General features: G+C 36.0%; 2 protein-coding genes across 5 annotated transcripts; both read left to right on the forward strand.

Moving 5' to 3' along the window:
• The first annotated feature begins 4838 nt into the window (after positions 1 to 4838).
• Positions 4839 to 8227, forward strand: LOC140842044 (formin-like protein 11). The gene is made up of 4 exons (XM_073209849.1): positions 4839 to 6642; positions 6732 to 6922; positions 7012 to 7247; positions 7322 to 8227. The coding sequence occupies exons 1-4, from the start codon at positions 5102 to 5104 to the stop codon at positions 8045 to 8047; spliced, it is 2694 nt and encodes an 897-aa protein (XP_073065950.1). The 5' UTR covers positions 4839 to 5101; the 3' UTR covers positions 8048 to 8227.
• Positions 8228 to 10304: 2077 nt separating this feature from the next.
• Positions 10305 to 24811, forward strand: LOC140842045 (acyl-CoA-binding domain-containing protein 4-like). 4 transcript variants are annotated; one of them, XM_073209851.1, is made up of 20 exons: positions 10330 to 10543; positions 11153 to 11274; positions 11440 to 12397; positions 12925 to 12995; positions 13541 to 13604; positions 13682 to 13753; positions 15757 to 15951; positions 16039 to 16116; positions 16445 to 16534; positions 16660 to 16729; positions 17206 to 17267; positions 17405 to 17544; positions 17790 to 17916; positions 18029 to 18143; positions 20226 to 20314; positions 21615 to 21698; positions 21793 to 21981; positions 22969 to 23124; positions 23735 to 23794; positions 24311 to 24810. In XM_073209851.1, exons 3-20 carry the CDS (start codon positions 12251 to 12253, stop codon positions 24497 to 24499), a joined length of 1998 nt encoding a protein of 665 aa, XP_073065952.1. In that variant the 5' UTR covers positions 10330 to 10543; positions 11153 to 11274; positions 11440 to 12250; the 3' UTR covers positions 24500 to 24810. The 4 variants fall into 4 exon arrangements, with proteins under 4 accessions (XP_073065955.1, XP_073065954.1, XP_073065952.1 ...); XM_073209852.1 differs by having other exon boundaries at positions 11731 to 12397; XM_073209854.1 differs by lacking the exons at positions 23735 to 23794; positions 24311 to 24810 and adding an exon at positions 22507 to 22558 and having other exon boundaries at positions 10305 to 10543; positions 22969 to 23109.
• The last annotated feature ends 2154 nt before the right edge of the window (positions 24812 to 26965 follow it).

A 26965-nucleotide genomic window follows, 5' to 3' on the forward strand; every position in this document is an offset into this window, starting at 1 on the left:
TTTTTGTGTGTTATTTGTTCCATTTTAGTGCGTGTGTGATACGTGTGATGTGTTTTGATCCATCAAGTAATCTTATTATGAGATGAGAAGATTATATATAAAAGTTTTGTTTGATGGATTACATAAATTTTTAATACCTAAAATATGCAAGGTGAATATAAATTTATCTCATATATTGAGTTGTCAACTATTAGACCAAAACAACTAAAAATTAAAAGTTAGTGTATGAGATTTTTTTAAAAAAATTTATGGACCAAAACCCAAAGTTAGATAAATTAGTGGACCAATAAATCATTTTTTCAATTGTTCGGTCGTACCAACTTCTTGATCAGTTAAAAGGGGAGGTGTTGGATTTCAAGAATAAGTTGGGAACTGATGATGGAAAAGATAAAAGTTTCATCCTCAGTACTCTAGGGGTAAACCCTAATCTTGGCACCACAACAAATTTTCAATTGGTCGGTCGTACAAACTTGTTCTAGTTTTGATCCTCAATTCGGCTCTAATCTGCAGGGGCTATCCAATCGATTTCCCTATTATGGCAACAAGAAAATAATTTGTAACTATGTATATATGCTCCATTGGCATCAAACAATTAATGATCCTCCTTTCGTAGGCCCCTCGACGACTAATTTCCTATCTCCTGTGGGTTAAATTACTTCCTGGAATACTAATTTCCTATCTTCTTTTGTAGGTCTTTTGTGAGACGATTTCACGAATTTTATCTGTAAGACGTGTCAACCCTAACGATATTTACAATAAAAAGTAATATTCTTAGCATAAAAAGTAATATTTCTACCGATATTAACAATAAAAAGTAATACTTTTAGCATAAAAAGTAATACTTTTTCATGAATGATCCAAATAAGATATCCTCTCATAAAATATGACTCGTGAGACTGTCTAACACAAATTTTTGTCTTTATTTTTATTAATATAATTAATGTCTATTTCCGGTTTGGGAAAATAACTTTTTTTGCTCAACTAAATTTGTCCATCTTGAGATTTTAGTACCCTAACTTTGAAATTTTTTGGCTTTTGATCATATATAGAACATTGATGTGACATCGAAAACTGATGAGTTGTCCAATATCACGTTACTAATTGAATCAAAATAGTCAAAAATAAAAGTTAATGTATGGAAACAAAAGTTTTAAAAACTCAAAACCTAAAATTAAATAATTTAGTGGACTAAAAAATCATTTTTTTTTTTCATTTCTCTTTCTAAAAGAAATAAATTATTCTCTCTTGTTTTAAGAAACTGAATCAGCTAGTAGTCACCGCCCGATTCTGCATCATTATGTTTTCAGTAAGGGTGAGATCCACTACATGGAATTTTTGGAACCAACTTGGCAAAATATCCTACTATAAATGGGTATTCTCTCCTTTACAAATGCACGTCCAAACCATAATCCACTTCTTTTTCTATTTTCCCGTTTCTTTGCCATGAGTACTTCAGGTAATAATGAAGATCATAACCCAACAAGAAAGTATAATAATGAAGAAAACCCAACAAGAAAGGGTAAAGGTCGTCGAAAGGTGCCCATGGCGAAGATGGAAAACGAAGCTAATCTCCAGGTTACGTTCTCGAAAAGGCGTAACGGACTGTTCAAGAAAGCCAGTGAAATTAGCACTCGTTGTGGTGCTGAAAGCGCCATAGTTGTCTTCTCTCCCGGAGGCAAACCATTTTCCTTTGGCCACCCGAATGTCGAAAGAGTTATCTCCAGATTTCTTGATGAAGATGATCACAACTCTTCCCCAACACCTGGCGAATTAATAGCACTCGAGAACGAACGTCACATGATGGCAATTGCAAATGCAAATGCAGAACTGAACCGAGTTGTAGATCAGATGAATGTCGCGAAAAATCAGGCAAAAGAACTAGAGCAGATCGATAAACAACTGGGTAAAATCAAACAAATAAAGGACTTTAACTACCATCAGCTTGATGAGTTGAAAGGGGAGGTGTTAGATTTCAAGAATAAACTTGGAAAGGAGGAAGAGGCAAAACACGAAAGTTTCACCGGAACTCCGTATACTTTTCTTGGGCCAAGTCCAAATCTTGGCACCGCAACTGACTTTCAATTGGTCCAACCAACTGGTTCTAGTTTTGATCCTCGATTTGGCTCTAATCTACCGGGGTTTTCCGATCAATTTCCCCATTGTTTTGGCAGTGGGGGAATCCATCTCTTTGGTAACAATGTTCCTTTGGCTCCATATTATCTTTCTTTTGCAGGTACCTCGTCTACGACAAATTTCTCAGCACACCCTGGTTATATTCCTATGTGGAATGCTAGCTCTAGCAGCTTTGTGATCCCATACACTCCTCTGTCCACTAACCCGACTGCTCCGATCCCGATTAATTCTACTGAGGACGAATCGAGTGGTCATGTGATCCCATACACTCCTCTGGCCACTAACCCGACTGCTACGATCCCGATTAATTCTACCGAGAAGGAGTCGAGCGGTCATGTCATAGATAACAATGTTAGTGCTCGTAAGGATAGAGATGAGTACATTTTCTTTCTATGATTATGTTTTTCATTTTTTTTCACATTTTTAGTTGATCCATTTTTGTACGTACTTGTGTGCATAATACATCAATTTGATTTTATTTAGCGTGTCCGTGGGGTTTAGGGTTTTTTTTTTATATATATATATAAAATTAATTAATTAATTAATCCCTATGTTCTCTATTGTTAAAAGGCATTGTCAAAGTTGTGTATCAGAAGCATCATATATCCAATTATATATGCGGAATCTGAACGAATGATCGACTAATTACGTCGACTATTTGAAATTGGTAGCAATAATATGATCACATATATGCATCGAGAAGTTATGAATGGAATTTTCCTCAAATTGGTTTTGGACAATTTTGGAAAAATGCGCTGAATATATTTTTAATGAGGATATAAAGACTTTCATACGAGAAAACTCACAATCAATTGTTTTCACCTACTATACATTTCAATGAATGTACGTATGTCTAGCTAATTCTATTATTTTATTTTATTTTAGATTCTTTTATTTATAAAATATTTGGTTTTGGTTTTATTTTTATTTTTTTAAAAAAAATTTGCAAGCCAGCGGGCATCTCCGCAAAATGGCCAGGCAGGGCAATAAAAAGTTTTCATAAATCTATACTTCTGTACTATTTTATTAAGTTTGAGTCACTTAGAGTAACTAACTTTAGTGTCATTATCTGTTTTAATAATTATATATATTAATAAAATGTTAAAATTTTATTGCAAGTTAAATGTAGTTCAAGCGGATATAATCATTGTTTCTTGGTGTTTAAGTTATTGGTTCAATTCTCACTAAATTTTTTATTTTTAAATTTATTATTTAATTTATATATCAAAATTATAGTATAGTCATTAATTATTTCTTATAATTATATTTTAATCCTCATTTAAATATAAATCATATGAATTATAAAATTGCGTGCGTCGATACACTAGTTTATTATTATAAATGTCCACCTCTTATACAGGCGAGGCTTTATTTTTATTTTTAAAAATATAAATATTTATGTACAGCATGCCTTTAATAAGGGTGACTTACTTTATTTTGATAAAATCCTACTATGCACGTTACTTTGATAAATAAATTGAAATAAATTACTTCAAACAGTGAAAAAAACCATAAAACAATAATATTTTACACTAACTTACATCGAAATAAAACTATTCCTTAACAAATTAAAATTTCACAGTTCTAATATAATATTATACAAATTTATAATATAAATCAAACTCATTACAAGAAAATTGATTACAATCCATTTTTTGAATAAATAAAATACTGTATAAACACCATGTCACTAATTAATATTAAGAATCAACATTTAATTAGTCAATAGTCTAGTAATCTTGTTGATTTAAATTTGAGTTTGAGCCAAAAATAGTTCATCAATTTTTAACTTCTGAATCTTTAATTGGGTAACATCCAAAAGAAGTCGAATCATTAAAAAAAAATAAAAAATTGAATTATTATCCAATGTGAAAAAGATAAAATTCAGAAGCCGAGCCCCCACCTTCCTTCTCTCTCATGTAGTTACAGAAGAGACAAAATTTGACTTATATTTTTTTAATGGTGATTAGATTCCGAAATATATGCAGCTAATTGAAAAAGGTTTATGAAAGAGACACTGAATCTTGGATAATTCAACCTCAAAATCTCACAAAGTGTGCTATTATTCTGACCAAATCACGTGAGAAAGTCAATCCAGGTTTTTACATTCATTGGTTGGTGAGATTACACCATCACCTCCAACAAATTAGGACCCACCTAAATATACTTTTAGTATGAATAATGACGTTCAGTTACATGTAATACATACTTCACTCAAGTTTAAAAATCCCGTGATTTCAACTTATATATTGATTACTCATCTTTGTTTGATCTAATGTATAGCTCAAGTTATATAAACGATTGATATCGTACATAGATATTTTATATCGATTTATCATCTTTGTATTATGCATTCCGAATCATTTCATGAATGAAAGATGGATTAAAGTGATACTTAAAAGTCCTATGAAATCTTATTTTGCATTTTTGAGCTCAAAATACCATCATTGACTTCCATAGAAAACAATGATGCCTAGCTAATTGTGCTGTAAGCAATGGGACAGCGTTACAGATTTCAATAAAATGGTGGTGGCATAAAAACTAACTCTCCAAACAAACCAACAAACTGGAGTAATTAAAAAGAAAAAAAATGTGGTGAGGGTTGTTTGGGATACAGATGCTGTCCTAAACAAAGAATCAAGACAAAACTCAAAAGTGTACAAAACAGAAGATGATGTACTAAATATTAGCACACTAGTCAAGGGGAAATTAATGGGAGGAGAGCAAATAAACAGGGGAAATAAAGCACCTACAACTGCAGGCTCAGGGGTTCCTTGGAGTAGCATTAAAGACACTGTTTTTACATCTTCTCTACTTCTACAACCCTACTACCATATTTCTTACCATCCGAAACAAACTACGACTCCGATTTTCTTTTATGTATATATAAAGCAAGAAATGGCAAGTATTAAGGTAGATTTATAGGCCAAAATAATGTCAAGTGCTCCATGATTTTGAATTCAAGAACATGGGTTTTGGTGGTTCTCAAGTTCTCCACTTGTTTTTGTTGATCTTCTTTTTATTTGTAACATCTTTCTACTGTACACACAATTTGATTGCAAAGGCCTCATTCAATGCACAAGAGTACTACTTCAACAGTGAAATGTATTATGGAGGAAATAATGGGGATGAATTTGCTGGAAAACAAGATAAAAATGGCTTGTTTTTGAAGAAGTTTAGAGTTCTGTTGGGACTTCCAAGCTTCCGATCTCACAAGTCAAGAAATGGGCAATTTGCATATCTTCCTCCATCATCATCACCTTCGCCAGCGCCAGCCTGGACTACAGCTCCGGTGGTGAACACTCACCGACACGCGCATCCGCCGCTGCCTTACCACTCTTCGTCCTCGAGAGATCATAAAGAACGGAAAGAAGACGAAGGAAAAGGCATGAAAGATAGAAGAATCTTGAGTGCAGTATTTGCGTCGGTTGGGGTTACCTCTATACTATGTGCAATTGGGCTCTTCTTTTGCTGCAGGAAATTCAAGAAACAACTAAAATGGAGGACCAAAAAAGGCGTATCGATGCACACAAGTGAGCCAAGAAACAAAGGTAAATCAAAGTTTGCCACTTCCCAAAGCTCAGCGAAAAAGGTGAGTTCAGATCCAGGCCCTGACCTTTTTTACCTTGATTCATTAGAAACGGCACTAAACCAAAAACATGGTTTCATCAATCCGAATTTCGATCCCGGAAAAACGGCTTTTGCTCGAAACATGTCAAATTGTTCGCATGATGAGAGTGAAGAATCTGATAAGAAAGTTATGCATTCTGAATATGTTAGTGGTAGGCGTTGTTCAGTTGTGGAAATCACTACTGTGCATGAAATTTCTGAGTCGGTCGAGCATAAAAATGAGGACCGTCACTTTTCTTGTGGTGAAAGATTGATTACTGAAGAACAAATACATGAATTTGACGATAAGATTATCAATGAAGAATCTGATTCATCTGATGGTGAATCTTTCCATTCTTTCTGCAATTCATGTTCGCCGCAAGTGAGAGACTCCAATGTATCAGCCGGTAGCGTAGGCGAATTTTTTGAAGTTACTTCTCAAGATGACCAATATAAGGAATCACTCGGTTTTAAATCTTCAGAGATTTCGAACTCTAGTCCCATTTTATCAGCCCCAGGTACTCCCCTGCCGCTGCTACCTCCGCCACCGCCACCGCCACCGCCACCACCTCCACCACCTTCAGTGCCATTCATGATCGTTTCTTCATCTCCTTCATCAAGAACCAAATCCAGCCTTAAACCGTCCACATTGGTGAATTTTTCGTATTCCCAAGCTCCGAAAACAAGTCCTTCCCCACCACTGCCACCATCCCTTTTGGAAGGAAACGTGAATAATCCTCTCAAAATTCCACCGCCTCCACCTTCCCAGCACAATCAACATATGCCATCAGGAAAAGATGGCTCGCCACTACCAAAGCTCAAACCACTCCATTGGGACAAAGTTAGAGCTACACCAGATAGATCAACGGTGTGGGACAAGCTTCGATCTAGCTCGTTCGAGTAAGAAATTACTTCAGACACCAAATAAAAGTTCTATATTACTTCATTGATTTTGCTTAAGTTTATAATGATCATGAAACATTGCATAGATTTGATGAGGAAATGATCGAGTCTCTTTTCGGGTACAACCTCCAAAATACCATCAAGATGGATGAAGCAAAAAGCAAAACTCCATCACCGAGCAAGCATGTCCTTGATCCTAAAAGACTACATAACATAACCATACTTTCTAAAGCATTGAATGTCACTGCAGCACAAGTATGCCGGGCGCTAATCCGAGGTATGAATTTTGAAGTTTTTCCATGTGTGTATGAGCGAAAAACATGAATACCATGTTTCCATTTCTTTTCTTAATTTTTTTACAAATAGGGGATGGTCTGTCATTACAAGATTTAGAAGCACTCTCAAAGATGGTTCCCACCAAGGAAGAAGAGGCTAAGCTCTCAAACTACAGAGGAGATGTTCTTGAATTAGGATCAGCTGAGAAATTAGTGAAGGAGATGCTCAAGATACCATTTGCATTTGCAAGAATAAAGGCTATGCTATACCGAGAGACTTTTGAAGATGAGGTCTTTCATCTCATAAAATCTTTCTCAATGCTCGAGGTAATAATACAAAAGAACCAATCTTCCACATATTATTATCATCTTTATGAATTTATGAATTTTGTTGATATTAGGAGGCGTGCAAGGAACTAAGATCGAGCCGACTCTTCCTAAAACTACTCGAGGCAGTTCTCAAAACAGGAAACAGAATGAATATTGGAACGACAAGAGGAGGCGCCAAAGCTTTCAAGCTCGATACCCTTCTTAAACTTGCTGATGTAAAGGGAACAGATGGAAAAACGACGCTCCTTCATTTTGTCGTCCAAGAAATCATGCGGTCAGAGGGCATACGAGTATCAGAAAGCATAATGGGCAGAATCAACATGAGAAGCAACACTTTAAACATTGAAGACAAGGAAGAAAACTACAGGAAAATGGGCTTAGACCTTGTCTCCGGTTTAAGCACTGAGCTATGCAATGTAAAAAAAACAGCAACAATAGACTTAGATGTTCTTGCAAGCTCGGTTACAAATTTATCCGAGGAAACGAGTAAGCTGCAACGTTTGGTTCAAAAGGACATGATAATGGAAGAAACAAAGGGTAACTTTGTTATTTCGATGAGATCATTCTTGAAGTATGCAGAAACGAAGGTGAAAGAACTGCAACAAAATGAGAATAGAGTCTTGTTACATGTTAAAGAAATCACCGAATATTTTCATGGAAACGTAAGCAAAGACGAATCGAACCCACTTCATATTTTTGTAATTGTAAGAGACTTTTTGAGTATGTTAGATCATGTGTGCAAGGAACTGAGAAGCTCGAAAACGCCTCGAAGTCCTAACCCTTTATCTGTATTCTGATAGAGTAGAAGAAGATTATGGCTTGATCTGCCATAGTTTCTCGTGTATTAATTTGTGCACCATATTCAAATGACAAGTGAGTTTTTCACTCTTTCCATTAGCTGGAATGGATCATTAGCATCTTCAAAAATATGTACTTGAATTTTTGAACTTGAATGTATGGAATTCTCAGCCTTCATCGTGCCACAAACACATCTTTTATAACGTGTTTAGAATAAATAACTTGCAACCTATTTCTTTATGGTGACTTTGAAGCAGTAGTCGTTACCATTCGTTATGGTAACCCTCGATACTAACGTGATAGCAAGCAAATTACATAAATAACATTGTGACAGGCTTGTCTTGTTACGAAGAATCGAAATCATGACAATTGATCAAACGTCAAGTCGAATATCCTGGACCACTAGCAACCAAATTTAGTTAGCACTACACATCTATTTAATTCTAGACTGCAGAGCCATATTAATTGTTGCAGGGCATCACTGAGAGTTGAGAGGATTTAACCTGCTGGCAGTAAATACCTATTATTGGCTTGGTAGGAAAGCTGAATTTACCAGGCCTTGCCTGATATGGTGAAAATCTGCTCTATCATTTCTGGTTAGACACATTTTTTGGTATTAATAATTGGCCCCGACTTTTAGTCGGATGAGCTTTTTCTCTGAAAATCTGAGCTATTTCTTTGAGGTTTTGAATCTTAACTGAACGGATTTATAACATATAATATAATGGCATTGTCTTTGTTTAAAAAATTAATACTGAGAATTTTAAGAGAGTATTTTAAAAGTAATATGCATAGAAAGCAAGACACTATGCTTATTATTAATGTCTTTTTCTGTCTTTTTCGGTCATTCCAAATATCAGAACTTTTTTTAGCTTTAACAAAAAAGCTTCTTAAAATCAAAGGAACTGTTCTTAAATATATAAAATTCATATGATATATTAGTAAGTCGATTTTTTTGTATAGATATCTAACTATCTGATCGAAGATACTATTCCTTATACAAAAATTTCGTTTTTCACTTTTAATATGAATTAGATCAACAGTCTCACATGAAAAAAATTTATACGAGACATATTCTCAATTTAGGAGCATTATACTAATAAAAACTTCAGCTAACTTTTGTTTTCAATTTTATTTCATATTTTTAATTATTAAACCCAACACAGGAAATTTGAGAAATAAAAGCAGAGGAGATCCATTGCAATGGCATGCACTCTTATATTTCGTTTAAACGTACTCTTTAACTTCCCCATTCCTTGCTTCGAACGTGTTTCATTGATTGCCTTTGAAATTTTTGTGCTGTTTGAATGGGAAATTCTCCTTCATACGCGCACTAACTCTGGCTGCTGCTGCTGGCTCAGGGATTCTCTGTTTCGCTACTTCCTCAAATTCTGGCGAGGCTCCTTTTTTTTTATTCCACTAGTTTAAATTTTGTTATGCTTATTAGTTATTGATGATGATATTTTTGCTCATTACGATAGAGGTGGACGATTATCAAGGTTGATGAAATTAACTAAGTTTTTTGGGATTTTGTTTTACCCATTGTCTGTACATGCCCATGGACTTTTTCAGAAACGCCTGTATTGATTTTTATAGCAACGTGCATGTGCTGAAGTTGAGATTTGGGCTCTTAAGTTGGGTTTACAGATGCCTTGGGATTTGCGATTTCGGGTGGTGCACATGGACATGTAAAATCTTACTTGAATCAATCTAGTGCACTCTTTTTTCTGGTTTTTGGTGAACTTGCGGATGGCTAGGCACTGATCAGTTGTTCCTGTTCCTTAGGGGAGTGAATAAGGTTCCTGTCTAGTTGATCTGTCCATCTCTGGGAATTCCTCCGCGAATTTTGTATAAGGTTTGGTTATGATAATGGATAGTGATGGAAGCTAGTTCTCCTAAACTGTGGGTAAAAGTTTTTGGCAGGTTTTAGTGGGATGACTATGGGTAAAAGTGTGGGGTCAGGGACTATAACAGATGAGGATGGTACTATCTTGACTTGTGCTCATGTAGTAATTGATTTCCAAGGATGTTGCTCCATCGCGGTTGTGGAGACCATCACGGAGGTCACCGTTCCAGTTCTCATGACATTTCCGGAACAGACGCGGCGTGAATATTTTTTAAAAATTAATATAAATTGAAAATTTTGGAAAAATATTTAAAAATATGTAAATCAAAATAAATATCATTTACATAGATTATTTGATGAAGTACTGTAACTGCAGGTATTGTAAGGTAATTTAGGTCTTCCATTACCTCTAACATCTGCTGTTTGTTTTGGATGTCACTTAACACTATCAAATTGGAATAAGCTTTGAATTATTTAAATGTATGAACTAACTAATGAAGTGGACTATGTATATGGAAGTATAGTTTCTTTCCTTATGCCTAATGCTATATTTACCATGGCCTTTACTTGTGTTGATCGCAGGAGCAGTGACTTAGGTCAGGGGGGCTTCCGCAGAGAGTACTTACAGACTGAATGTGCTGTTAATGAGGTAAAAGGTTCTTTGTCCTGCACTTACTTTAAAGAAATTAACGCTTGTGATTTCCCTTTCATCCCATATTTGGGAGCATTTTGGTAATATGAGTGGGTACTAATAGTCATTATTGTAGTCATCTCAATACACTTTTCAAAATTATATGGTTATAATTTGGAGTTTTTTGGTTTCTCTTTGTGGTGAGGATGGTGTAAAATGCAAGTGTCGTCGGTAGTTTTTTTTATGGGGCAAAGTTGTATTGTCCCAACCAAGTTACAGTCATTATGTTATTGCATTGTCCAAATGGTATTATCATGTATGAGTATATTCTGTGTGTGCTGAAATCTCCTTCCATAGATCTTAAATTATTGTAAGAATAAGTGATATGTTCAGTTTAACCTCCGTGATGTGGGAACTTGTATCATAATGTTCAATATTTAATTTTGTGGTTGGATGGATCATACATAGAACTGTTTGAGTTGTTTTATTTAGTATGGATTACGTAGTCCATTCAACTAGCAGAACCTTGCTATCAATCACTTGTCTTATTTTTCCCCCGTTATTGTTAGGATAAAGAGGTTGTGTTATTCAAAGACCTTTCCTTTATTTTGTGCGACTGCACTGCAGGGTAATGTTTATGGAGAAATCGTTGGTGTCAATATCATGAAAGTATTGGGGGCTGACGGATTGAATTTTGCTGTGCCAGTTGACTCTGTCTCCACAATAACCGAGCACTTCAAGAGAAACAGGTGAGTAAAATTCCATCTCTCCAGTTTAGAACTCACTCTGAGCACACGGTCACTGATGGAAACTCTGAATCCATGGTCTTCTCTTTGTTCTCCCACTAGTTTCCTCTTTCCTCAACTAGTATCAAGATCTTCTAGATTCTCTTGGAAAGTCCTCATTTTTTTCAGGTTGAAGGAACCTCTGCTGAGCCTTATGCTACTGGATCCTTATGGAACTTTTAACGCTACCAGCTCATCCTTTTGCCTTTGTACCATTCCTTGCAGTATGGTAGTAGACTTTTCCAAACACGGTCTGTATGTCTTCATTTACCTTGTGTTGCTTTTGCCCTAGTAGACGGACTTCATTTGGCTTCAAGTAAAGAGATTGTTGCTGTAGGTCTCCTACCCTTGGCTGTGTGGGGAACATTAAGCTTGTTAAAATGTTCTGATTTTGATTTGTTAATTATTTGTATAATGTAGGAGAGTTGTTTGAACGTGGCTTGGACTGAAAATTATTGACCTCAATGACACTTGATCGCGGCACAACTTAAGGACAAAAACTTAATCAGATGCATGAACTTCTATTATGTGGTGGAGTGATCAGTTTTACTTCCCTTCAGGATGGACTTGAGAACGTAGGCTCATTATGCCATAGCAGACTGCTAAGGAATTAACAGGCAATATCAATCAGTATCAACGTGTCTTTGAGAAATTTTGATATTCAATATCTTTGATCGACGAAGAAATATAAAAAATACTGTTTGGGCCAGGTCGGTTATGCTTATCCACATCCTTCTTGGACTTTTACTGAGTTAGGCCCAAACCCTTCAATGGGCTTACGATGTACAAATGCTCTTGAAATGAATAATAAGAATATCACGTCGCCCTTACAAAATATTTGATTAAAAAAAAGGCAATCCTCTTCACATGCACCTCCCGGTCTTAAATTCAGCACAGTTTAGTATTAACAGATACTCCAAAATCGCGATCCGAAACAGCCATGGCGAGAGCAAACTCAGGCCTAGCGTACCCGGAGAGATTCTATGCGGCGGCCACCTACGCTGGCTTTGCTGGATCACCCAACTCCGCCGTCGTCTCCAAGTTCTCTAATGACTCAGCTCTTCTCCTTTACGCCTTATATCAGCAGGTTTCACCGCATTGCCGCCAATTCTATGAACGACTTGTTCATTTTTAGCCTGATCCACTCTTATTTCCTCAACAATGGTATTTCTGGTTTAGCTTAAAATTTGTGGGTCGTCCAAATTTAACATTGATCAAAACTCTTTAACCCAGTCGTGCCTTCATTTACCTTAAACTGTCAACCCTTGTAAGTAAGTCATATTCAATCGATAAATTGACTTTCTTCTTGCTTATTTCACTTTACTTTTCCACACGGACTTGCTGTCTGTAATATCAGCCATTGGGTTGATCAAGGTTTAATCACGTTGACTATTGATGGTAGTTTATCTGATTTATTAGCCATATACAAATTTTTGGCATATATGACTGTAGCTTATAAAATAAGCTTGATCTGCATTCTCCTATTTGTGGAGTTCCTTTAGCTGTTCTTGCGCAAGACCAGAGTCGCTGGCTTTTGTGAACAATTATTTGTCTGCGTATTTGATCCTTTGTTGGATCATAATTGTGAATAATATTGGCAATTGGTGGTCTCAGGCAACTGTAGGACCTTGCAGCGTTCCTAAACCTAGAGGTTGGAGCCCCATTGAGCAAAGCAAATGGACAAGGTCTCGGAGCTCAAACTCAATGATAATTATGCATATGCATCTGATAGCATTACTTCAACTGCTTGGTTATTTTCAGAACGAAGTTTTTAGTATATTGTTTTGTAAGTAATCTAGAAACACTGTTTGTGGAAGAGGAGAAGAGTTTCGAAGGAAATGTATCTAACAAATCATTAAACGACATACAGTCATTAATACTTAGCTTAAAGAAGTACCGAGACTTTGACAACAGAATCAGAAAGTAACGATTGCTAATTGCGACTGACACTCTATGGAACATTTACAAGAACAGATTGCACAAGGTTTCCTCAAAGTTAAACTGTGGATGGAGTAGAATTGTGAGAAGATCCAATGAAACCTCTTCAAACATTTGATCTTAACATTGATGTCTGACCTAGAATTTATTAATTGGGGAGTGATGTCTTGCGTTAGATTATCATGATCATGGTGGACCATTGTAATATGATGTTTACAATATTTACGTTTTCTATGCATCCTTTGGCTGCTGCAAATTTTGTTAAATTTCTTTTTCTTTTCATTTTTTGAAGCTGGAGCGGACTTGGAAACATGGCTTCTACAGAGGCAATGCGCCTCTTTGTTAAAATACTAGAGGTTAGTGCAAAGTCATATGCATACATATCACTGTGCATCTTGCAGGTAACATTTTATTTTTACCATTTCTGGAGCAGGAAGAAGATCCAGGATGGTATTCAAGAGTGTCAAACTTTGTTTCAGAGCCTGCTGTGGATGTTGAAATTAAAGTGAGTTTCCATAATATGAATTTCTGTCATTCTTTGTTGTTGGAGTCTTCTGTCATTGTAATTTTGATCTTCGATTGCGCTATTAAATTTTGTTGCAAAAACATTCTAGGAAATTTATGTATCGTGCAAGCATAAATGGATTGTTTTACAGTTAAAACTCATTGTGCAATAGAAATATCCTGCAAAATGTGGGGTTTCCCAGTCTTCTTTGAGGAATTTAAATTTTATGTAGTTTCTTATTATTGTATGTCGATTAATTTCTTTTACAATATGTTCTTTTCTGTTAAAAAGTCTTTTGAGTTTATTTGTCGGACAAATATTCCTGGAGCATTCCAGTGTTGAGTTTTTCTGGTTAATCACTAGTGGCAACACGCAGTAACCATTAATACGCATCTCCATCAACTAGTTTTAGATCTCATCATAACAAAACATCAATCATGGTATGTTTTTAAAATGTCAATGAGGGCGGGTCCATCATAGATTATTTCAGTTATCTCACATCTTTTTGTTTGCTGGAAATAGGTTAAGTTGCCTGATTCTAACTGTACATTTTTGTATTACTTCTCAAACAAGTAGCTACAAACAACTTCCTGGATTGCCTCTTTCTATACATCAGCTTAGTTTCTTTGATTTAAACTCGAACCATCCCACTGGACAATATGATTCTCTTTCATGGACTTGAATCCATGGATAACACTACGATCATTGTTTAGGACGTAACTTTTGTCATCTCGTATGCTTGTCAGCTTTGGATTCTGTTGGAAGTCTGTGTGTTGCATTCATTTTTGAATATGCCTGGTCTTCGAATTTTTTTTTATCAGGGAACCTCTGATGTTTAAAGTTTGTAGTGGGTTGTATTTATCTGCATATGGTGATTTATGCTGCTGAAGTGAAGTGACGTATAGGCGCCAGGCTCGCGCCTTTTAAGCCATTTTTCTATTCCCTCTTTCGTCATGTTAAGAAAATCAATTTCTAGTATGTGTTACCAATAAAAAAAATCTGGTTCATGACTAGTTTTACCGAGTTCCCTAAATTTCTCAGAAGTTTTTCACAAAGTGATGGGAGGTAGGTTTTTGACCAATAGATAAACTTGCAAAGAAGAGGTCAATGATTATATTTCTGTGGTTGTGGCATATTTGGGGCACCAAACCAAACATTTTGAACAAATAAAGTTGCATACTCATACCATGAAACGCATTATGGGGTGAGCTACAGAATAGTCACTATAGCTAATTGTGGTGAAATTTTATTTTTTTTACCCGTAAGGTATGTATGGAAACCAGATAAGATCACAAGGAAATCCATTGAAGTGGAAACTTTAAGCATTGAAATTACAGAATGAGTTTTTTGTTGTTGGAATTCCCATATCCACTCCATTCTGATTTTACTTGTATTGTTCAAGTAGTGATTGTGGCTGCGTCAAGTTGTTGGAGGTCAAAGGTTCATGGCAGTTGGGTACCACATGAAATTTGATGTGTTCTCAGGGCCCTATTTGGTGAATTATGCAGGTTTAAGGGGCATCTTGATGGATTTATTGGCATCTTTTTAGATGCTAGTGTAAACTTTCTGGAAAAATTGGTTTGTTAGTATTTGTCTTGGGCCAAAAAGAATGCCATCGGTTCTCATATTGGTATTTTAACCTATTGCAAGGAAGGATCTATCTAGAAGTGTGCAAATGTGTCTAACCCTCTCTTTCTCTACTTATTCTATTGTATAAGTTCCAGTGTTGGGAGCTTTATTGTTGAGTTTGTGCTTCTCATTTAGTCGATGCTTGTTTCACCAACTTCCCTAGCAATACTTTCATGGATGGCGGATGCTTTGAAGCAATTCAAAATCTAGTCGCTTCATCTATATCCTTTATTTGCCTGAATGAAATAAGGTTGAAACAAACTCTTAATAGCAAATTAACTGAAGAGTGCATCTTCCTGGAATCTCCTCTACATTGTCCTTACTTCTGCTTTGAACCTTCTTCTTCCCCTGATTTTCCATTTTTACCATCTCAGCATATTCCAGAAGTTGCAGCAGTTTCTGAAAATGGAAACATCTCTCCAGAGACGAAGACTATTCCTACTGATAATGGCAGTCTTTCAGTAAATAAGGATAAAGATATTGTATCTGAAGGTCCTGGAGTAGTTTGTGTATATGACAAGTGGGTGGCACCACCAGTATCTGGCACACGACCAAAAGGCCGATACGAGGTTTGGTTTCTATTGTCCTATTATGCTCAGAATGGCGTTTCTGTTGCGTTTTCCTTGGGTTTAAACTTTTATTAACAACATTCGTAGCATGGAGCAGCAGTTATTGGAGATAAATTTTACATATTTGGTGGAAACCATAATGGTCGTCACCTAAATGATCTCCAGGTATTGGAATTTAAGTTTTAATACCTGTATATGCCGAATGTGTGTGAGATTCCTGTATCACAATTTAAATAACTTTCTCGTCTGGGGAAACTTTAATACAGCTGGATTGGATTAGTGATGAGCCAGAAAACTAGGAAACTTTCCGAGTTTTATTGTAGAAACACCACCAAATGTTACCTATGTTCGTAATTTTTACCTTCTTGAATTTCCGTGTCATAAGCAATGCCCCATACACCTTTCTGGGGTTCAGTTTTACATGATAAGTTTCTGCTACATTTTTCTTTTCGGTTTCTATGGGTATGACTTTTGTACTTTTTTTGGGGTTTAGGTTCTGGATATGAGAAGTTGGACTTGGTCCAAAGTTGAAATTCAGGCAGGCAAGGATGGCCTGCCACTTGCTCGCGCTGGCCATTCCTTGGTAAGTATTGAGATTACTGTTTAACCTTTCTGAAAAGTTAAATAATAATAATTATGTTATGATCAGTCTCTGGTATTTCAAGTTTTTCTCTGAGTTGTATGACCTATCAGCATGTCATCTCTCAGGTACCATGGGATGGAAATAAGCTTCTTTCAGTTGCTGGGCATACGAAGGATTCTTCCGAAGCATTACAAGGTTCAAAATCTTATTGCAAACCCTCCAAGTATTTCATTTTAAATTTTTTTAAATTTCAATTTTTTGAACTAAATAGGTATTGTTTTGAAATTTACTTTTGGATTTATTTGTGTGATGCCGAAGAGATGTGTGATGATATCTGAGTAACAGTTCCATGTTTTATTTCATCACGTAGTTGAAACAAAATAATAAGAAGACTCTGATTGTTTGGTTTTATGTCTTTGTCGTTTCAATTCACATTATTGACGTTTATCACCATATGATTTTGAGTTTTAGACACCTGAAGTTGTTAGGTGGATGCAACAGATTTTATGTACTTATGTTTGTTGCTAGAATCTGTTATTTCAGTTGATTTCATATCAATGGGTGGTTTCTGAAGTCCATTAAGATGATTTTTCACATGATTACTGAGCATCCTCCTGACTTTAATCTGTTTTAGTTTTGCACCTCGATGCCTTATTGATACATGATTACAGTTAAGGTGTTTGATCTGCAAACTTCTGCCTGGTCAACCTTGAAGACATATGGAAAACCTCCGGTAAAAATTCTGCCTGATCACGATAATCTTGATTTAAAGAAATGAATGAGATTTATGGTTCCCCAGTTCCGGGTTTATAATTTTTTGTACAGCAAGAAATTAAGGTAGTTGCTTTGTTGATGAATTGGTTAATGTAGGTCTCTCGCGGAGGGCAGTCAGCGACCCTTGTGGGAATGACACTAGTCATATTTGGTGGACAAGATGCCAAGAGGTCTCTTTTAAATGATCTGCACATTCTAGACTTAGAAACCATGACCTGGGATGAGATGGACACAGTGTAAGATTCCTTTTTTTGGCAATTTTAAGACCTGACATCTGGCCTTCAGACTTCTATACCGATTTAAGACCTGAACATTTGGCCTTCAACTAGAATTGGGTGACCTCATTCTTATTTCATCGTATCCATTTGATAATATTTTCCACTTACCTCGTCTCTGTTTCAATTATAGAAGAGTAGTTTCTCATAACAGATTAGCATCTTGATTAGTCTTTGCGTGTATTTTTCTCTCATCCATTCTATAGGGGGTTGCCACCTTCTCCAAGATCTGATCATGCTGCTGCGGTACATGCAGATCGTTATCTTCTTGTATTTGGTGGGGGCTCGCATGCAACCTGCTTTAATGACCTTCATGTTCTCGACCTTCAAACTGTGAGATAAATTATTTAACCTGGTAACATTATTAGTTGTCAGAATTCGATGAATTCCTAAAATCCCAAGTTCTTTTCTATGTTTTTATTATATTTTGACGTTGATGTGGTAGATGGAATGGTCAAGACCAACACAGCAGGGCGAGATCCCTAGTCCTCGGGCTGGCCATGCAGGTGTTACAGTTGGAGAGAATTGGTTCATTGTTGGTGGAGGGGACAATAAGAGTGGTACAGATTTGATATCTGATTCAGTCCCTGATATTCAGAATTTCACAGCTTATCTATATGTGGACTTAGAATTTGTTTGGCTGAACTTATCTTAATAATCTTATAAGCTTTTGGAACTTGTATGATGCTCTGGTAACTTATATGCCAGTTACATATTATTTGAAAATTAAGCTCTTGTGGCAAGTAACTTCAACTTATGAGTTCTGTACACATCTTATAAGATGATTATAAACTTTTACTCAGGTTTTTGGTGAACATTCTTATGAAAAATTGTTAAATTATAAAACTTTTGATTGTGCTATTTTCATTGAGCTAGAGCTTTGGGGTCAAGTACTTTGAACATTGTCTCAGAGCTAGGAGGTCAATGGATTAAGATGCCAGCAACGCTAAATCCACATATTCTTAAGCTGGTCTTGGGTGCTTTTTTATTGCCTGAAACCTGACCAACACTTGCATGTACGTCATGGAAACTATTGCCAAACACATATTTCCTGGTTTCCGGCTTACACTTGTGGGTTGTGTTAAAGTATAAATCTTTTGATTGTTGCGTCTTCCATGAGCTCAAACTTTTGGGACAATTGTTTTCAGCAGAGATCTTATGATGTTTACAGACAAGCTGTTAAGAGCTTATAAGACTTTAAAAAAAGCAAAACTTACCCTTACATCACAAGCTCCTCTCAAATTGATTCTTTTCTCCATATTTTCGTCACTTGTCTGTGCATTTGATTTGTTTCTCTTCTGCTTGATCATTTTTTTAAGGCAACTTATTTGATGAAAACAATTTAAGAGGTTAATTTTAAAATAAGATGTAAGAGCTTAAAATTTAAACATCTTATAGTAACTTGTAAAAGCTCATAAGATATTTAAGATAGCCAAACAAACCTTTTAGTGGCAATGCTTGCCAACTATCCATGGTGTGCTCTATGTAATGATTTGTATAATTGTATGTGTTGAATTGTGTGAAGCATCATGGTTTTAATGTAGTACAAGAAAAAATAGGAATTTATTAAGCTGGTAAATTATTGCATGTTGATTGAGAGATGCATCTAGAAACCTTTGAACTGGCTCCCAGGATGCATCTAGAACTGGCTCCCAGTTTTCTATCTTGAAGATAATTTTGGTGAGTTTCTACAGTATTGTATTTGATCCTCAGTAGTTTAATCTGAGAAGCATTTGTTTCCTTGTGGTGATTTTCCATTCAAATTCATCGTTATTAATTGCAACACAAAGCTTTTAAAATTACTATTCCAAGATTTTCGTTTTGAAGATTAGGAATTCCAATCAGACATTGTGCCTGATTTCACTGCCAAAGATTTCTTCATTGCCCTCCTGGGGTTTGTTCTTGTTATTCATATGCAAGGTGGTAAATGGCGGTGGCAGGGGCCGCCTAGGCGATTGAATTTTTTAAGCAATTTTTTACATATAATCATGCAATATAATCACAAATAGTCATCATTTTTTTATATAAGATGTCTAATTAAATAATGTTTAAGCACAAAGAAGCTTCATACAATGTAATATCATCTAGATAATGTGCAAATAAATATATAAATGCAAACTAAGTGGGGTGTGATAGGGTTTTGAGATTTAAAATTAGTTGACTTTGACTAGGTTTTTAAAATTTGTTGATTACAACTTAAAAATGTTAACTGCGTCGCCTCGCCTCGCCCACCTCCTCGTCGTCTCACCCGCTTGCTCACAGCCTCCACCCGCCTTGACCGCCCCAACGCTGTATAGCTTGGGCCGCCTAAAACACACGCCACATGCGTAGGCGGTGCGGTCAGGCGTAGGCGGCCGCTTTGACCGCCCTTTAGAACATTGTTCATATGATGTTTCACCTGTAATTTTCCAGAAAAAAAAAGATGTTGACTAATGTGAACATTCAAAGTGTATCAAGTTTCATCAATTCTCGTTCTTATCTTGAGTTCATATATTTTTGGATTCTTTGGAAAATTTACAATTTTTTTTTCTTTTTTTCCCATTTTCCATCAGTTTTCTTTCGAGAATATTTGTTGCTATGGAAAACCCTGGACTCATTTGTGTGATACTCTTCAAATTTGCCTCTCTTTTTTATTCATGCAGGAGTTTCTGAAACTGTTGTCCTTAACATGTACACATTGGTCTGGTCAGTTGTTACTGCAGTCCAAGCACGTGTTCCTCTTGCTAGTGAGGTATTTCACTCTGTAGAAAAATATCAATAAATCTAACAACTCTCTATGTCATGCTCCCTGTTTTATATGTTTGTCATAGTCTATATTATGGTTGTACAACTGTTTAGATTTGAATCCAAATGCCTCACGCCCTGGCCGAATTAGTTGGATAACGGGAGTATACCTACCCATTATGTAGCGTGAAGATGTCATGTTTTCCATTTTAGCTCATTTCAATTTCCATGGTTTAACATTTGTTCAGAAAAAGTTACCATGGAAAATTGTTGCCAAGACTGAAAGCTCTGCACTTGATGCTACAATTTTAGAGTAAAAACTTATTTACTATGTTTGGTTTCATTTTAATGTTAGGAGAAATATTTTGGGAAAAGACTTTGTGTGATGGATATATGAGACAAAAAAGTGTGCTTGAAATTATTTTCCGAGTGGATAATTTTTTTTACCATGCAGGTCAAATTAAGTAAGAATTTGTTTGGTAAATATTATTAATATATATCTGAATTGATATTTAAGTTGGTAATGATTAGGAGCTAGATATTTTAAAAATAAAAATGAGTGTATTAGATTGAAATATAATACAACAATAGAGCAGTTTTTGGCAGTGCCATATAGTTGAATCAATTGAAATGATTTTGTTGGTTGGTTCAAAATTGTTGAAAATATATCTGGGAAAATAGATTTTAAATGAGTTAATTGTATTTGATTTTATTCTTGGGATTGTGAATTGATCTTACGTTTTAAAGGTAACTCCTCTTTCTTTTTCATTTCTAGATCAAAGCACCTATTTATTTGTACCGAATGAAAGATGCTTTCTTTCCTACTTCACTGAGAAAATTCCACAAGGACTCTGTGTTCTTGAGAGAAAACTTGGATTCACTCCAAAGTAACTAGATGGAAAGGAAGACATGATTGTTCTCTGTAAAGAACTTCATAAGCTGCAACTTGCATCTCTTCTAGCTTTCATTTTTCTTAATTTCAAACTGCAATGGCTCTTAGATATGTTCGTACTTTGGAGCAATCTTTTAAATCTATGTCACGCATGAAAAAAATTCTTTTCTTAACTGCACATATGTGTTAAACCATGAACCTCTTCATGGAAGTCATCAATAATGGTACTGAGGCCCCTTGGTGAAGGAACCTTCCATTAACCGTTTTGGTTTGAGAATTTCTCCCCGTATGTAGATGTTGGTTTTCTTGATAATAAATTGGATGTCAACTAACAATCAATCCATCGGATGTGTGGATACAACAGAGTTTTTTGTTTATTCATGACTTACAAACGAGTTTAAATTTCTGTTTTTAGGGTTTGAGTTTGGTAACGAGTTCCTGTAGCAGCGGAGATATTCTAGTTTCATTTGGAGGATATAATGGGAGGTACAACAATGAGGTCTGATAGTCCCTTGTTTTCCCCCCTTTTTTTGGCATTTGGAAGGAGTTGAACTTGTTCAATAATTTCATATGGTTTTGCTTGCTGCAATTAGGTCCATGTACTTAAACCGAGTCATAAATCAACTTTACAATCAAAGATGTTGGAGAACTCAGTGCCTGATAGCTTATCAGCTGTTCAAAATGTCAACAATGCTACTAGAGATGTGGAGTCTGAGTTTGAGACTGGCGAAGAAGGAAAATTAAGAGAAATTGTTATGGGTGATGTTGCATCAGAACAAAGGGTATGTGCTGTTGATTATTATTAATTTACCATTATTCTCAGATGTATTCCCTTATAGCCTTGACATCGGTTAGGTTCCAGTTTTTGAACGCAAACTGATTTTGAATTTTTACTGAAGAAAAAAACATAGCTCTGCGAAGTCTTCAAACGAATTAAACATGTTAAAATTTTCTATCCTTACGAAATATGATATGTCCAATCTTTTTAAGTGTTCTGTGCTACATATTACATCTTTTTTTCTTTTTTCCTTCAAACTAATAATTCTCTTTTTGACCTATATCATTTTGGTATTTCTGCATAATATTCACGATATTAATGTATGTGAATAATGGTATAATGAAGAGGCAGTATAACAAACACTAGATTATATATATTTAGTGTCATTAATTACTTTTAACAAGTGAAAGCTTATCCATAGAACTCCCATTGTGACTTCTCTGCAAGATTTGGAATCAAACCATATTTTTAAAATTCCAGTTCTGTTTGTGATTCTTGAGCCTAAACCAGAGAATAGTTTCATTTTCAGTGTTAAGAGAGATGGTTCCAATCTGAGGTTATGATTCAAAAATCGAACAGTGGTAGGTCCTATTCCCACTTGATATTGTCTCTCTGATAATAGTGAAACTTATATGCACTAAAATGACTGTATGTCATTTTTTATTTCATTTATAATTATATTTTTTCGAGAAGTAGAATTGACATTGTTTCTCCTTGATTTTGTGGATCTGAAGGGTAGTTTACTTATATTTTGTCTATTATTTTAACTTTGTTGATACTGAGATAAACCTCTTCCTTGGTTGTCTTGAATATGCACCTTTTATTATGTTCTATTAATACTTGTCTCGCAATATTTACACAGTTGTGAAGATTGCTGCTGTCATTATTTTAATTCCTACAGTGTAGTTGCTTAAAACTTTGGTGATGGTATTTAACTCGTATTTCTGTAACACCCCTTCCTGAAGAATTTCCATATCTATGTTTTGGTCAGGCTACCAAGGGTGAAGAAACAAACAAAAATCTTCTTTCATCCCTTAAATCAGAAAAGGAAGAACTAGAATCATCTCTCTCAAAGGAGAAAATGTGGGCACTCCAACTGAAGCAAGAATTGATTGAATCAGAAACTCGCAACATGGATCTGTACAAGGTAAAATCTCGATTTCTCAATTATATATTTGTTGGATTGTTTTTCTTTCAAGCTCATAGTGTGGGGGCCTTCAATGAGTTTTAATTATTTCACACCCGTTCTCACTTTACAAAAAAATTAACAGAAAGTTGTTTAAAAAATATCTGATTTAGAGTCTCGTAAACTCTTTCAAATTCCTCTTACAAATAGGATTGACCCAATAGTGTGAATAATACAAAATTGAGTCCTATAAGTTTACAAGGTGATTCTCAACTTGTACTGTTGTGTCTTTGGTTCAAGAGATGAGTTTCACGTTTGTAATACTTTGGCTAACTTAACAATGAGCTTCCAGTGTAGGAATTAATGATTTTTCTAATATCACTTCCTGAATCCATTACGCATAGTTCAACACAAGTATATGCAAAAGGATACACTGGCGACTTCTCACGTCCTTATTTTACGATAATGAATTACCATAGTTCAGAGAAGAGAACACTACACTTGTATAATGTCGAGGTTTTATTTCATCTTTTCCCCTAGTGTTCGGCTAATGAAAAGCCTGTTCCAACAGCATTAGCATTCATAACCCGTCAAATTTAGTCTACATTGAGAAAGAGCCTATGTTTTGCAGGAACTCCAATCTGTGCGAGGCCAACTTGCCGCAGAACAATCTAGATGTTTCAAACTCGAGGTCTGCATCATACCAGAAATTCGTACTGATTCTCTTTGTATTGCTATTTGGTAAATTTTTGCTCATGTTTGGTATTGTTTTTTATGTTCTAGGGAATGTTTTGTGAAAATGTTTATCATGAAATGAATTAGAGAAGCTGATAAATGTTTTAGTTTTCTTTTTTAAAGATATTTTCTACTGTCAATACACCCTATCATTGAGAAGATGGTGGGCCATAGTCAAATTTTAGCGGTTTTATAGAAAAGCTGAAGTTAAAGTAATGGTTGGATATAAAAATGTAAAATTAGCTGGATACGTGGTTTAAGAAAATATATTGAAAATGTGGTCTTCAGTATCCTCGTCTTTTCTTTATGACCTCAACTAGGATGACATGTTGAACACTTAAACATGTCTTACATCGTTCTTTGTTAATATCTTGGGTATTGTTTGATTACAACTGTAGTTTCAGTTCTCGATTTAGCCTGGTTGCATTTGTGTCGTTAACCCAAAAGCTTGTCTTATAGTTCAAACTTACAGGTAGATGTAGCGGAGCTACGACAAAAACTACAAAAAATGGGCACCTTACAGAAAGAGCTCGAAATTCTCCAGCGACAAAAGGCTTCTTTTGAAGAAGCTGCATTGAATGCAAAACAAAGACAGAGCTCAACAGGTGTTTGGGGCTGGTTCGCTGGAACGCCGCCGGATCAAAAAGTTGACAGTGCGTGATTATCACATCAACACTATTTGATTCTTGATTTCGCAGGTGTGATACCCATTCATTCGGTTTTTACCCGATTGGTTTCATAATTCATTTCTTTTGGGAGCAAATAAGGAAATAAAAAGTTTCTTACCCATACGAGTCATATATTGAACCCTGTAGGCTCCAGGGAAAGGTTTGCTAGTTGTATAAAATACTGTTAGATCCTATGTTTTTTTATGAAACTAATACACAAACAAGTATTCGGTTAACTTGAAGCATATTAGTGATTTAAGCGTTTAAACAACTTTTAAGTGTGTAAATTGCAACAATTTTAAGTGTATAAATTGCAGTTTCCTCTTTCTTTGGCAGCTTATACAACTATCTATTTAACAAAAAAAAATTGTAGCACTATGCAAAGGTGTATCAAAAGAGATCAATATATGTTGAATAATAGTTCTTAAAATGAGACACGGGGGCTTCACATAATGTCGAATAAATACTTTGTACCATTGTTTTTGAAATCGGATCGGACCGACCGGGAATCGACAAGAGTAAGATCCTGACTTAGTTTAAAAATCTTTTTAGGGTCAAAAGACTTGACATATATTTTTAAAGTTTATTGTTTTAAAATTACAGTGGTAAATATAACACAACTAAAAAAGCAAAGTGTTTGGGCTAAAAATAATTAATTATGAAAGCCCAATTTAATGTTAAGCCCAATTAAATTATAAAAGCCCATAACAGATCAATTCAATTCTTATCGAATTAAACCGATTACAACGTGGGAGGAGAGAAATGGAAATCGTGCGAAGGTAGTGGGAAAAATCATGGGCTCATGGGGGAGTGGAAGAAACTACCTTTCAAAGCGAAGAAAAAGAAGGGATCGGCAAACACTGAGAACTTCTACAGGACACAACAACTCTTCAACACAGACAAATCTGCAAACACTCTGCAAAATTTCCAATATTCAAGCAATAGTCTTTTTCAAGCTTTCAAGCATATTTCTATTTACGTCTTCTCGTTTGTAGATTTCAGCAACTTCATATTTTATATTTTTTTATGTCTTGTAAATTTCTACAGTTTATTGAAAATATAAACGATGTCAGAGATTTATTCCTCAAATCCCAATAGTTTTCTTTATTTTGGCGTTATAGTTGTTTTAGGAGATTAGAACCGACGATCAAATTTAGAATTCACAATCGCTTGTTTTTAGAAGTTAGATTTTATCATTTTCACACAAATCGGTGCACTTCGCACCTGGCACGCCCGCAACACCAAATATTGTGCAAACATATTTTTGGCACGCCCAGTGGGACTATCACTATGCCGCCAAGGAGAAAAGAAAACGTCAATCAAGGGGATGGGGAGTCTCAACCAAGCCAGGAAGAGATTCACGCTCCACAGACAGAGCAGCAGGCCGCTACGGCCGTTGAAGAGTCGACCAGGGAGTTGGATTTGCACCCAAGTAATGTTCCAGAGATGTATGCTCATATTTCAAACCGTTTGGTTGAAGAATTGACTGCGATGAAAATTGAGGAAATATCACAAGCACTATCCAAGGCTGTGTCTGATTGCTTGAAGACAGTATTGGGTAAACCGAACCAGTCAACCGACAAAGAACAGAGCATAAAGGAGAAGGAAGGGAGCAACCAAGTCCAGGGAAATAACAATGTCCATGAACTTGACCAGGGAGTTGGAAACTCAAGGGCTGGCAATCCTCGCCGCCCGGAGTTTACTCATCCAAATCAGCCAGAAAGAAGGTATACTCCACCTCACAAGAGAGAAGAAACCTTAGGGGGGAGATCTCAGCCATATCCACGCGCTCATGGAGTGGGGAGCTCGAAACAACCAGTTACTCAAGTGTACAGTGTGACCAATCCTCTGTACCAACCGGGAGCTTATGATGACATATCCCACATGGATCATCAAGGAGTGGATGGGGGCGTACCAGGAGGTAATTTTGGTTTAAATGCAGGGTTCCAAGCTCGGGGGGCAAATTACTACCATCACCAACTCCTCGCTCGGAACATGCACGGGATTGATCCAGAAATGGTGAGAGAAGCTGTTCAAGAGTTATATGGGCCGGCCTTGAAACAGATTGGCCGCCCAGAGTTCCACAAACCCTATCCAGACTACATTGACATGAATAACCCGTACCCAAGGGGTTATAGAGTTCATGATTTCAGTTTATTCTCCGGGGAGGATGGCCAGTCCAGCATGGAACACATAGCCAGATTCACTATCCAGTGCGGGGAATTAGCCAACTTGGAGAACTTCAACAATCTAAAGTTGCGGCTATTCCCGAATTCCCTCACTGCGACTGCATTCGCCTGGTATGCTTCACTCCCCAGAAATTCAGTAATGAGTTGGCAAGAGATGGAAAGGCAATTTCACATCCAATTCTATAGAACAGAGCCTGAAGTGTGCATTGCGGACTTATCCAGAGTCACTCAAAAGAAAGGAGAGTATGTGGAATATTTCATAGACAGGTT

The sequence above is a fragment of the Primulina eburnea genome, chromosome 9 (genome assembly GCF_022965805.1).
Source record: "Primulina eburnea isolate SZY01 chromosome 9, ASM2296580v1, whole genome shotgun sequence".
Taxonomy (NCBI): domain Eukaryota; kingdom Viridiplantae; phylum Streptophyta; class Magnoliopsida; order Lamiales; family Gesneriaceae; genus Primulina; species Primulina eburnea.

Bases quoted from the DNA above. Each gene is read 5' to 3' on its own strand.
- LOC140842044 (XM_073209849.1), top strand. From the start codon at position 5,102: ATGGGTTTTGGTGGTTCTCAAGTTCTCCACTTGTTTTTGTTGATCTTC. The intron at 6,643-6,731 runs GTAAGAAATTAC...AACATTGCATAG, and splicing joins CTTCGATCTAGCTCGTTCGA to ATTTGATGAGGAAATGATCG. The intron at 7,248-7,321 runs GTAATAATACAA...TGTTGATATTAG, and splicing joins AATCTTTCTCAATGCTCGAG to GAGGCGTGCAAGGAACTAAG.
- LOC140842045 (XM_073209851.1), top strand. From the start codon at position 12,251: ATGGCGAGAGCAAACTCAGGCCTAGCGTACCCGGAGAGATTCTATGCG. The intron at 17,268-17,404 runs GTAAAAATTCTG...TGGTTAATGTAG, and splicing joins AGACATATGGAAAACCTCCG to GTCTCTCGCGGAGGGCAGTC. The intron at 17,917-18,028 runs GTGAGATAAATT...TTGATGTGGTAG, and splicing joins ATGTTCTCGACCTTCAAACT to ATGGAATGGTCAAGACCAAC.